At 40.2% G+C, this 13,774-nt stretch overlaps 1 protein-coding gene across 3 annotated transcripts in view; it reads left to right on the plus strand.

The window, feature by feature from the left end:
* SMCHD1 (structural maintenance of chromosomes flexible hinge domain containing 1) overlaps positions 1 to 13,774 on the plus strand; it is a 93,064-nt gene that overhangs the window by 36,854 nt on the left and 42,436 nt on the right. For all 3 annotated transcript variants that reach the window (XM_082322682.1, XM_082322684.1, XM_082322683.1), the window contains 5 exons: positions 78 to 191; positions 4,622 to 4,699; positions 4,781 to 4,900; positions 10,674 to 10,818; positions 11,076 to 11,172. In XM_082322682.1, the coding sequence (XP_082178808.1) occupies positions 78 to 191; positions 4,622 to 4,699; positions 4,781 to 4,900; positions 10,674 to 10,818; positions 11,076 to 11,172 (554 nt within the window). The remainder of the gene's footprint in view (positions 1 to 77; positions 192 to 4,621; positions 4,700 to 4,780; positions 4,901 to 10,673; positions 10,819 to 11,075; positions 11,173 to 13,774) is intronic.

Here is a 13,774-nt window from a genome sequence, read left to right on the forward strand (position 1 = left end):
CAAGCATACAGAAAACTCCAATCACTTATAATACACAGCGTATTTTAAAAGTCCATCATTTTTCCTTTTAAATATAGGAGCGTTAAGAATAGTAATTTTGAATAAAAAAGGAGAAGCAATGCAAAAACTTCCAGGTACAAGCCACGGAGGTTCAAAGAAACTTCTTGTTGAACTCAAGGTTATTTTACATTGTAAGTATTTCAGTATATTTAACTGAGTCTTTATTATTTTAAAAATGCATAATGGATAATGTATTTCTTTGTGTATATACAAATAATACGTTTTAGAATTTGATAGATGGATATAGCTGTTAATTTTAAGCACAATATTCGATCGGAGCATGTAGTACTCCAAAGCCACATTTCATGAAATGACTATTGCTTCAATGCCAAATGTTTAATGTCTTAATGCTATAGTATGATTACATCTTCTGTCACGTTCTGTCAATTCCAGGCTATCTACTTAATATGCATGAGAACATGGTTAAAAGGCATAATTTTTCTGTAATTAACATAGCAATTCACGTGACCTGCATAAAAGTTGGGACCAGACTTGTTTAGTATCTAACGTAAAGTCGCTTCAGAATTTTAAAAAATCAACTTTCTTGCGAGTTACTGTTCTGTGGTTTCCAATTTATGGGTGCTTCACTTGATATTGTTACATTGCATTTGTTGAAGAATTGCGTTCTCTCTGAGGCAGGTGAAATTACTCAGTTGTGTGTTGAACACCGAATTAGAGCACTGAATTCTCTGAAAACTCCAATCCTGCACATGTCAAATATATCTGAAATTTATAAAAACTTAAAATCATGTTTGCCTTGTTTCTTTCCCTATACAATAGGAAAATCCAATACCTTTATCTGATAAGAGTTGTAAAAATACCTTTCTGAAGCACTGAGGTTACTGTAGTGATATATGTCACAGGAAACCAAATGGAAGTATCTTAGCTTCAGTTTAGTATACGTGTTGTAAGGCTACACATGGTATTTTAATGGCACTTGTATGGGGACTGTCTGCTGTGCATGTCCATTGTCCAAAGTAGTATGCTGGGGCATAAAGAGGTTGGAATTGAAAAAAACATGTTCACGTAATACCGATTATCAGATTGTATTTGCTAACAGCCTGGGGGACAAATCAGTGTTTTGCCACCTTAACTAAGGTAGACCATCCTGACTTCAGGATGTACAAACTTGAAAGAGGCATGGTGTTTCTGTTGTGTTTTCTCAGTGTTGTTGCTAGGAGAAATAAAACTAAGTTTGCCCTTTGCCTCCAATCACTGGGAAGTCTTATCTTCAGACCTTTCGTGTCTCCTGACCGCTTTGATTTATTGATGGAAATTCGTACTTACAACTGTATTACCTGCTTCCTATCTTAACTTTTGTCTCTAGTCAGTTGGGGAATCGCTAGTGTAATCCCCTTGTTCTTCACCAGAACAATGAATAAGTCCTGCAAGTGACAGTTTGGGCATGGCATACCTGTCAAACTCAACCCCCTAGTCTTATAATATAAAGCTCTCATTTGTACTAACGTGGTTACACCCATACGAAGGCCAACAGCAAACATCTTATAACACACAAAAAGTTTCTATTCTCTTTTGGAGAGTGGAATACCTGGCAAAATATACTGTGAACTGCCAAGAGAGTTGAGCTATGAGAAACTTCTTGTGTGGTCTGTTACTTATACAAGGTTCAATTCAAAATCAGGGTTTGAATTAGGGTTGAGAGAATGATAAAGTCGAGGGGTCCGGTGGGGATAAAAGGAGCTGCCAAAGGAGAGAGTGGGATAGCAGGAGAACTAGACTGTGAGAAACTTCGTGTCTGGACCATGGCAGGAGCACCTTGTCTAGAGTTTGGGCAAGGGAAGTGAGGGCTGGCAAGACAGCTGGGATATAAGAAGTTTTTTATCTGGGCCATGACGAGGTGGGGCTTATAAGGTTTGGCCAAAAAATAAGGTTGGCATTATGGGTTAGAGCTGAGAGAAAGAGAAAGCTGAAGGATCTAGGTGGAGCAGGAACACAAAGGGGCTACCACATGAAAGAGTAGGATAAAAAGAGCTGCCTATGAAAAGTGTCTGCCAAAGGGAGGCATGGACTGCCAGGAGAACAGGGCTGTGAGGGTTTTTTGGTTTTGTTTTTGCTTGTTTGGATGTATTGGGTTTTTTCCCGGGCCATCAGCCGGTTGTTTCTCTAAGGCTTACTCTAAAATTTCAGGTTAGGGTTGATGGAAGGAAGGAGGCTGCCGGGAAAGAGGGGGCTACCAGGAAAGGTGGGTTCTGGGAAGTTTTTTTTCAAAGTCATGCCTGGGTGATTCTTGTCTAAGGTGAGGCTGAGAAATAAGCATTTCTATCTCAGAAGATTATTTTTAAATCACTCCTGATTACTCGATTAAATTGCATGTACCTCTTTTAAAATACTCGACTAGGTTCTGTGGCTATAGTGAGGCATCTTTTCAGGTTTTTGAGCTCTTCAGCAAACTGTTTTCAGCACTGAAGTATTTATTTTAGAACTTAGTTGACTGTTCTTCTGGCCAATTATCTTGCCATTTCCCTCCTGTAAACCACAATGGGAGATGCTGTTCGGCTGCATCTGTCTGTCTCTGACACGTGCACCATTGAATTCTCCCAGTTCAGGAAGGATATGGCTGTTGGCTATTAATATGTCATTTGAAATAAAATTAGAGATGTTTTTCCTCTGTCTGTACCCTCCATGGATTTATATTATACCGTAGCGGGGACCTTTAGTTATCCGTTGTTTTCTGAATATTATACATGGAAACCTTTTTCATATGAGAAACAAACATTGGTGCCCTAGTAATCCTGTGAGTAAAAGGTACGTTTTGCTTCTAGAAGAACATTTGTTTCCAAAAGGTTTCAGACAATAAACAAAAAAAACCCTTGGAACAATGAATGAGAATTCTCTTTTGTTTCTGCATGAGGAAAAACAACCACATTTAAATAATTTAGCCTCAGGCTTTTATTTTTTGCAAAACCCTACAGTGTCTATAAAAACTTAATTTCTTGTGCTGTTTGCAGTACACAGTTTGCACCAAGTGCATCCTTCTGTATCTGTGACTGTAGGGATGCTGTTAATATTCATAAATATGTTCGTGTGGAAGTGTCAACAACTAAGAACATGGTGGTTAGGAAGTCCTAATGGTGCTTTCTAGCAAAACAACAGAGGAGAGTTCATTAATCACTGCTAATACCAAGTGTTTGAAGGGCTTTTCCTCTGCCAAAGGGAAAAATAGAGAAATTTCCAAGAAAGTTCTAAATTTTGCATGTGGCTCCACTGAAATAATTTAGTCTGTTGTTCAAATAAAACATCAGGATGCTTTTTCATCACAGAGACAACAACAACAACATTGGACATACCTGATAACTTTCTTGCACAGAACCACTCTTGGGATTGTCTCCTCTTTCAGAAGAGAACATCAGAACATAACAGCCGTACCTTTAAAAGCCAGGGTTTTCTCGTTTGTTCTCTTCCAAGATACCATTTGTTTTATTGTCGTCTTTTACGTATCACTATGCACAGAAGTGTTAGACTTTCTTCACTTCCTATAGATAAATTTCCACCTTAGATTATCTATCTGTATTGGGACAATACAAGAAGAAAGGCATGCATCTTCCAGGTGTGTGTCTTGCATAATACAGACTCTCAGTTTAACTTGGTGGCAGTTGACATTGCAGTAGGAAAACTGCACTCATTTGAGAAGTTGTTTTCTCAGTGTTAGTAACTACCAAAGGTGGAAAAAAACCCAATATAGAAAACTGAATTAACCCTTACTACAAAACATCATCAAAATTTATTTTAATAACCCAATATTCCAGAATTACACATTCAAAGAAATACACCTAAGAAAGTTAACAACTGTTACTTTATCTTATGTATGCAATTTGGTCCAAGAACAGGGTCTGAAACAGTTGTACTTAACTATAGAACAATGCATACTTTTACTGCATTTCTTTTTATTATGTGTAGTCTTATTGCAGTCACAGTCTGTATTTATTCTAAATTATATTTTGAAAAAACAAATATATTAATGCCTCTTGAAGTTTCAAACAATAAATCTTATTCCTCTATTTATCTTGGGTTATAGAACCAGTCACTAAAAAATCGCCTCGAAGTTTCAGTGTGTTCTCTTTTTGCGTGTGTCTTAATGCTGCATAAGTGTTTATAAAGGCAGATACAATAATTTGGAGAAAAAAAGGAATGTTCTTTTTTTCTTAATTATACGTTCAATCAACTGCGCATTTTTACCATTGTTCCTATTTAAGCTAATTTGTTAGGGTCGTTTGCCAAGTTGATCAGTTGCCAGTGTGGAGTGCTCAGCCTACAAGCGCTCAGACTTAATGGAGAGCATATAACCAAAGAGCTAATAAAATTCAACTTTACAGACCTGCTTCTTTCAGTTTAATGTGTCTGAGGCTAGCGTTTTTTAATTAAAATGGGATTAGGTAGGGATTTGATTTTTTTTTTTTTTTTAGCTGTGATCAACGTGATTAATTGTGAAACTGAATTTATTAGATTTAGAGGTGATAATAATGAGTCATAGGAATACTTGAAAAAATGAAGAATTATGGTGTAAAATCTAAATACATGTAGCTAATTTTTTGTTTTGCAGCACCTACTGGGAATAAAGAAATAATTTCCCATATCAGTCAGCATGGAGGCAAATGGCCATACTGGTTTAAAAAAATGGGTAAGTTCACATATGCAATATTTTCAGTTTATTTATAATTTTACTTTTTTGCTTTCTAATTGTGTTTGTATTTCTGTTTAGAAAATCTTCAGAAACTTGGGAACTACACCTTGAAACTCCAAGTAGTATTGAATGAAAGTAATGCAGACACTTATGCAGGAAGGCCTCTACCATCTAAAATATTTAAATTTACTATTATAGGTAAGAATTCCACTCACGCCAATCTTCTTCTACTTTTAATGTTTCTATTTGATTCATTGCGTATCAAAATCATTCATGTTTTAGATGAGAGGTAATTTTCAGCACTGAAAAGTAGCATTTGCCTGTCAAATATGAAGTATTTTCAGGGGAAAATAATTTTTTGTCTAATAGGTTTTATTCTCACCTGTAATGTGTTGGCTCTGCTATACAGCCAGTTTTACAAAAAAGTAAAGTGTTGATGGAATCAAAAGCTTTTCCCTGATGTGAACTTTCCTAAATGTACTTAATAAAAATAAACATTTACTTAATTAGAATCACCCTTTTTCCTCATGCCATTGGCATATTCTTTCATGAAAATAGTATTCATTACGCCAACTTTCATGCATAAACCATACAAACTCATTCAAAAACAGGTTATGCATTTAAAATATGCATGTTGAGATTGAAGTTTTTTGTTGTTGTTGTTTTTTTTTTTTTTTTTTTTTTTTTAATTAAAAGAAGAATCCTATGCAAAACTAAATTCTTATTCAGTTTTAATGGGTGTGTATCTTTGGATTAACCATCATAAAATACTGGAATACCAGAATAGAGATAATACTATTAAATATGTCTGATGTTAGCCTGTCTTGCCATATACTCTGGTATGTTTGTACGTGGCCTAAAATAGTATGTGACTGATCATATCTTCCAAAGAAAATTCATAGAGTCTGATTTTAATGACACTGTTGAAGACCGTAAGATATACAATGTGTGGTTACATCATGTTTCTGGTACAGCCTTGCTAGTCCTGTTTCTCTCATCCTCTAAGATGTTAATTTTATCTCCTAATTTATTTCTCTGCATTTATCTGTTAGTGGCTGATTAGTTTTTGTTTATAAGCCTTTCTTGATGGCTATAAACTCTTCAGAAGGGATAGGCAAGGAAGGAGAGGCGGTGGGGTAGCCCTGTATGTTAGGGAGTGTTTTAACTGTCTACAGGTTAATGATGGTGATGAAAGGGTTGAGTATTTTTGGGCAAGAATCAGGGGGGAGGCCAGCAAGGCAGATATCATGGTGGGAGTCTGTTACAGACCACTCAAGCGGGATGAAGAGGCAGACAAAATATTCTATGAGCAGCCGGGAGAAGTCCCACAATCGCTAGCCCTTGTTCTCTTGGGGGACTTGAACTTACCAGATGTCTGCTGGAAGTACAGTACAGCAGAGAGGAAACAGTGTAGGAGGTTCCTGGAGTGTGTGGAAGATAACTTCCTGACACAGCAGGTGAGGGAGGCAACTGGGGAAGGCGCGGGAGCTCTTGTTTGCAAACAGAGAAGGATGTGTGGGTGACGTGATGGTTGGAGGCCATCTTGGGCATAGTGATGATGAAATGATAGAATTTTTGATTCTTGGAGAAGTAAGGAGGGGGTCAGCAGAACTGGAGTATTGTGTTGAGCTCTGGGGCCCCCAACATAAGAAGGGCATGGACCTGTTGGAGTGAGGCCAGAGGAGGGCCACGAAGATGATCAGTGGGCTTGAGCACCTCTCCTATGAGGCTGAGAGAGTTGGGTTTGTTCAGCCTGGAGAAGAGAAGGCTCTGAGGAGACCTTACAACAGCCTTCCAGTACCTGAAGGTGGCCTACAAGAAAGCTGGACATGGACTTTTTACAAGGGCGCATAGTGATGGGACAAGTGGTAGTGGCTATAAACTGAAAGAGGGTAGATTTAGATTACATATAAGGAAGAAATTCTTCATTACGAGGGTGGTGAGGCACTGGAAAAGGTTGCCCAGAGAAGTTGTGGATGCCCCATCCCTGGAAGTGTTCAAGGCCAGGCTGGATGGGGCTTTGAGAAACCTGGTGTAGTGGAAGGTGTCTTTGCCCATGGCAGGGGGCTTGGAACCAGATGATCTTTAAGGTCCCTTCCAACCCAAACCATTCTATGATTCTATGAACTGCTACCTTGGACTTCTTGAGAGCACACTTTGGCCTGTTTAGGAGCCTGGTTGACAGAGTCCCTTGGAAGGCAGTCCTGAAGGGCAGAGGAGTCCAGGAAGGGTGGACATTCCTCAAGAAGGAAATCTTAAAGGCACAGGAGCAGGCTGTCCCCATATGCCAAAAGTCAAGCTGGCAGGGAGGAAGACCGGCCTGGCTGAACAAAGAGCTTTGGCTGGAACTCGGGAAAAAATAGGAGAGTTTATGACCTTTGGAAGAAGGGGCAGGCAACTCAGGAGGACTGCAAGGATGTCATGCCGTTATGCAGGGAGAAAATTAGAAGGGCCAAAGCCCAGCTAGAACTTAATCTGGCTACTGCCATGAAAGACAATAAAAAATATTTCTATTAATACATTAGCGACAAAAGGGGGGCTAAGGAGAATCTCCATCCTTTATTAGATGCAGGGGGAAACATAGTGACAAAGGATGAGGAAAAGGCTGAGGTACTTAATGCGTTCTTTACCTCAGTCTTTAATAGTTAGACCAGTTGTTCTCCGAGTACCCAGCCCCCTGAGCTGGAAGACGGGGACAGGGAGCAGAACGAAGCCCTCATAATTCTCCAAGGGGAAATGGTTAGGAACCTGCTGCACCACTTAGACAGACACAGGTCTATGGGGGTGGATGGGATCCACCCAAGGGTACTGAGGGAGCTGGCGGAAGTGCTCACCAAGCCACTTTCCATCATTTATCAGCAGTCCTGGCTAAACTGGGAGGTGTCCCAGTTGACTGGAGGTTAGCAAATGTGATGCAAATCTACAAGAAGGGCTAGAAGGAGGATCCGAGGAACTATACAGGGCTGTCAGCCTGACTCGCTGCCGGGGAAGGTTATGGAGCAGATCATCCTGAGTGCCATCACACGGCATGTACAGGTCAACCAGGGGATCAGGCCCCATCAGCATGGGTTTATGAAAGGCAGGTCCTGCTTGACTACGACAAGGTGACCCGCTTAGTGGATGAGGGGAAGGCTGTGGATGTTGTCTACCTGGACTTTAGTAAGGCCTTTGACACCGTTTCCTACAGCATTCTTCTGGAAAAGCTGGCTGCTCATGGCTTGGACAGGCCTACTCTTCACTGGGTAAAAAACTGGCTGGATGGCTGGGCCCAAAGAGTGGTGGTGAATGGAGTTAAATCCAGTCAGTGGCTGGTCACAAGTGGTGTTCCCCAGGGCTTAGTTCTGGGGCCTGTTGTGTTTAGTACCTTTCTCAATGATCTGACTGAGGGGATCGAGTACACCCTCAGTACGTTTGCAGATGACACCAAGTTGGGTGGGAGTGTTGATCTGCTGGAGGGTAGGAAGGCTCTAGAGAGGGATCTGGACAGGCTGGACCAATGGGCCAGGGCCAACTGTATGGAGTTCAACAAGGCTCAGTGCCGGGTCCTGCACTTGGCTCACAACAACCCCATGCAACGCTGCGACCTGGGGGCGTTGTTTGACAGCTGGCTGAATATGAGCCAGCAGTGTGCTCAGGTGGCCAAGACGGCCAATGGCATCCTGGCTTGTATCAGGAATAGTGTGGCCAGCAGGACCAGGGAGGTGATGGTGCCCCTGTACTCGGCACTGGTGAGGCCGCACCTCGAATACTGTGTTCAGTTTTGGGCCCCTCACTACAAGAAGGACGTTGAGGTAGTGGAGCGTGTCCAAAGAAGGGCAATGAAGCTGGTGAAGGGTCTGGAGAACAAGTCTTATGAGGAGCAGCTGAGGGAGCTGGGGTTGTTTAGCCTGGAGAAGAGGAGGCTGAGGGGAGACCTTATTGCTCTCTACAACTACCTGAAAGGAGGTTGTAGCGAGGTGGGGGGTTGGTCTCTTCTCCCAAGTAGCAAGTGATAGGAGAAGAGGAAACGGTGTCAAGCTGCGCCAGGGGAGGTTTAGATTGGATATTAGGAAAAACTTCCTCACTGAAAGAGTAGTCAGCCACTGGAACAGGCTGCCCAGGGAAGTGGTGGAGTCGCCATCCCTGGAGGTATTTAAAAGACATGTAGATGTGGTGCTTAGGGCCATGGTTTGGTGGTGGAGTTGGCAGTGTTAGGTGAATGGTTGGACTTGATGATCTTAAAGGTCTTTTCCAACCTAAATGATTCTATGATTCTATAATACAGAAAAAATATTTGGCATTACTTGAAAAGAGTAATTATTAAAACGTATGTCTGAAAACCTGGCATTGAAGTCTCAAGATACTTCAGTGAAGTTCCAAGAAAGGGGAAAAAAAAACCCCAAACTCTTTCTTTGAACAAATAAATTAACCTTGTCTGCTCCTTCTTTATCTCTTTATCAAAGCCAAAAGAGAATCTTAAAAGTTGCAAAGTTGCATTCTGTATTTTAAAAATTCTTCTTCAATAGTATTGCGGCTTTCCTCAGCATGGCAGCCTTCAATTAAAGGTTCCTTTGGCCATAACAATTGAAATGAACAAATCTCCTCGGAAAGGAATATACAGTCTCAAAATTTAATGAACTAATAGTTTGATACTTTTAACACAGGGGGTACCAAAAGCAATTTATGCTGTCTGTTGCTGTTTTTTTTTAATCTAGTCAGAAGATAATTTGAGATTTTTAATATCTTCTGTCTTGAAAAGTGTATATTTCAAGTCTTTATTTTTGCAGTGTTTTGTGTTGTCTCAGGCAGCCATAAATCCTCACATTCATTATTCCAAAATATTAACATTTGTGTGAGCTTTTATGTATATAGATTCTAAAAATCCAGAAAAGAACAACTAAAATTAAACTGAAATCAACAGCTTTTTTGTCTGAGAAACAAATTATTTTATTTCTCTAACAGCAGGTTGTTGCTCAGTGTTTACAGTTGTTCTTGGTAAGCTAAAAAAATCATCATAGTTGCTGGTTAAAACTGATCTTCTTAAGTCAATCTATAAGTTTTGTGGTTTTAGTTCAGACGCATTCGTTTGGTAGTTATTGACTTTGACAGTGCAGAAGTTCTTTTACCGTTATTTTGTCAAATCCTTTTACAGTTACATCGTTCACTTGTAAACAAAATTGTAAACACTGTAAGGCTGAGGTCTTTTTGTTGTTGTTATAACCGATAAAATAATTTTGGCCAATACAAGGTAACATTTTCCCTGCCCCCATGATTTTCACATCTCTTGTGCAAAGGAAGCTCCCTGATAATGACAACTGTAGGTAGTGAAAGTAGTTGTTAATTTGAGTCCAAAATAATTTGATAGGATATTTATCTACCATTTATCTCAGCACTGTATTGCTTCTTTTTTCAAAGGCCACTTGGCCAAGATGGTTTGATTCCACAAAACATTACTCTGATTTACAAGCTCCCATTTGTACTACTCTGTTTGGTCTCATTTTTTAAGTGCCTAATTGGAGGCAGTCTAATGGGGCCAGATTTCACAGGAAGGATGCACTCACATTTCTTTTTCAAATACTCATCATTACTGATCTTTATCTCTCAAATTTGGGATAGTTGTAGAACAAAAATGTTTTCTTGCATAAATGATTTTACTTTTACAGAATTAAAGCAACTGAACATTTAAGAAAAGCTGTCCACAAGGAACTTGTCCACTTTCAGGTGCTGTGTTGATGTTCTAAGTACTTTGGAAGTTTTGGCTGTCCTGTTATGTTTCTTATACCATAGTCTACTGGTACTATATTTTTAGCTATTGTTTTTGTGTTAGTGTAAGTTAAGAGTATCAATCAATAAATCATGATTCTGGTTACAACAGTATTCTGAACAGCCTATTTACTTTGAGGCTGAAAACCACTTAACTGCAGCCTTAATTAAGAAAAAGCCAATAAACACACATAATTCCCTCTAATAACGTATTATTCTTTTCTCTTAGAGGGCAAACCAGAGAAATTTTCAGTGGGTCTTTTGGAGCTTCCTTTTCGAGTTGGAGTACCTTTTAATATTCCTTTGGAATTGCAGGATGAGTTTGGTCATGCAACACAGTTGACAACTGACATTAAACCAATTCTTGAAGCTAGGTAATTCAACCATCTCTTGGGAGGGGGGGGGTGTTGGTTGCTTGTTTTTTGTTCGCTTGCTTTTTGTTCTTTCTTAATGTGACACTAATATAGTCATTCTTTGGGGTTTTTCCAAGTGATATACTGGATACTTTTCATGTAAATTAACTAGCATTTTTGCTTTTATTTCCATAAGAATATCTGAAAGTATCTTGTATATTAAAACACTGTGTTTATTTTTACATTGATTCTGTTTTGTTTTCTGTGTATTTTTCTAGTGGATTGACATTGCAGTATGGAGGAATAACTGCAGGAACAAAGTGCGTCATTAAGGGTGTCACTGCTAAAGGCTGTATAAATAGTTGCCAGGGCAAGGTAGGCTGATGAATTTAAACTTGAAGTAACATATTAAAAAAAAAAAACAAAACAAACCCCACACACACACACACAGAGCAAATCATTTTTTGTGTAAAATGGATTGTCACATAGTGTTATCTAAGTTTGGTCTACACTAAAGACTACAGGTATTTCTTGGGATATTTTCAAATGACCTCTTACAGCTCTACCTGGAGCAATTTGTCTTCCCACAGCTGTACTCTGTTAGCTGATGGGACTGGAGCTGGAGGGGCTGAGCAACACATGGGTGTGTGGTAGAGTGTACCCAGCATGCTAAATCATCTGTCTTAGTTTAAACTGGTGCTAAAATTGGTTTAAGCCTAATCATCCTTATGACTTTTGCACTGACATAGCATAGAGAGCCCTGAAATCTTTCATTCTAGTAGTTGAGATGGTGAATAGTAGAAGTTAATATGAGTGGTAACTACTCCAGCTTCTCCAGATGTTTCCAAAATGCTGTTTTCACTTCTGTAGCAAGTATATGTCATCCAAATCCAACCTGTTATTGATGGATTCTCAGCACCTAGTCAAGCTGCTAATTTACTGTAAAAACAAAAACATATGTTACATGCTAAAAAGACTTCTTTCATAAAACAGATCTTAATGCTTCTGATAAATATAGATTTGAAGATTTTAAAAAATATTTACACAGTATTGTAACCAGGTCCTAATCCTTTCATTTAGTCTTGCAGTCTAGCATAGTAAAGACAAAGCTAGGAACTGAGGTAGCTGAAGGTACGTCATTATACTGTTGCTATTGTTGCTTAGGAAAAAGCAAATAATGTTGCTTGTGGAAAGGTGTGTAAAGAGAAGTGGGACCATAGATCTGCTTATTGAAACCTAGAGGGTGTTGAATGTAATAAATTTTGTATGTAAAGCTTAGAATTTAAGTGAAGGGCAAGAATAATGACAGAAGATAGAGGTGGATTATGGGAAATACAGTGTGTAGGAGCAAAAGTGCCAGGCTGTGGCAAGACATAAATTTGGTGAGGAACAAGACCAAGAATCATTTAAGGAACTTGCAGTACAGAAATAATACCATACCATAATAATGGAAAAGAAGGAGTATTATTTTCTGACGTTGCTTAATTGTGTAAAATGTTGGAGGCAATACAGGAACTGACGCTGAAAGTAGCAGTTCTAATTTGCATGAAAAAGGACTGTTTAAGATGGTAATGAAAACTAATGGCAAAAAGCAGGATGGTGGAACAACAGACTAAAAACAACAGATAATTTTAAAACATAACCATGGAAGCACCTGAGAATGGTCACATAGGAATTAGGGCTGCTCGCCCCAAAAAGGTGGCGGGATCAATAGGCCAACTGAAGTGCATCTACACCAATGCACACAGCGTGGGCAACAAACAGGAGGAGCTGGAAGCCATTGTGCAGCAGGAAAACTATGACAGAGTTGCCATCATGGAAACGTGTTGCGATGACTCACACAACTGGAGTACTGCAATGGATGGCTATAAACTCTTCAGAAGGGATAGGCAAGGAAGGAGAGGCAGTGGGGTAGCCCTGTATGTTAGGGAGTGTTTTAACTGTCTACAGGTTAATGATGGTGATGAAAGGGTTGAGTATTTTTGGGCAAGAATCAGGGGGGAGGCCAGCAAGGCAGATATCATGGTGGGAGTCTGTTACAGACCACTCAAGCGGGATGAAGAGGCAGACAAAATATTCTATGAGCAGCCGGGAGAAGTCCCACAATCGCTAGCCCTTGTTCTCTTGGGGGACTTGAACTTACCAGATGTCTGCTGGAAGTACAGTACAGCAGAGAGGAAACAGTGTAGGAGGTTCCTGGAGTGTGTGGAAGATAACTTCCTGACACAGCAGGTGAGGGAGGCAACTGGGGAAGGCGCGGGAGCTCTTGTTTGCAAACAGAGAAGGATGTGTGGATGACCTGATGGTTGGAGGCCATCTTGGGCATAGTGATGATGAAATGATAGAATTTTTGATTCTTGGAGAAGTAAGGAGGAGGTCAGCAGAGCTGCTACCTTGGACTTCTTGAGAGCACACTTTGGCCTGTTTAGGAGCCTGGTTGACAGAGTCCCTTGGAAGGCAGTCCTGAAGGGCAGAGGAGTCCAGGAAGGGTGGACATTCCTCAAGAAGGAAATCTTAAAGGCACAGGAGCAGGCTGTCCCCATATGCCAAAAGTCAAGCTGGCAGGGAGGAAGACCGGCCTGGCTGAACAAAGAGCTTTGGCTGGAACTCGGGAAAAAATAGGAGAGTTTATGACCTTTGGAAGAAGGGGCAGGCAACTCAGGAGGACTGCAAGGATGTCATGCCGTTATGCAGGGAGAAAATTAGAAGGGCCAAAGCCCAGCTAGAACTTAATCTGGCTACTGCCATGAAAGACAATAAAAAATATTTCTATTAATACACTAGCGACAAAAGGGGGGCTAAGGAGAATCTCCATCCTTTATTAGATGCAGGGGGAAACATAGTGACAAAGGATGAGGAAAAGGCTGAGGTACTTAATGCGTTCTTTACCTCAGTCTTTAATAGTTAGACCAGTTGTTCTCCGAGTACCCAGCCCCCTGAGCTGGAAGACGGGGACAGGGAGCAGAACGAAGCCCTC

This window comes from Platalea leucorodia (genome assembly GCF_965183815.1).
Source record: "Platalea leucorodia genome assembly, chromosome: 1".
Lineage (NCBI taxonomy): Eukaryota > Metazoa > Chordata > Aves > Pelecaniformes > Threskiornithidae > Platalea > Platalea leucorodia.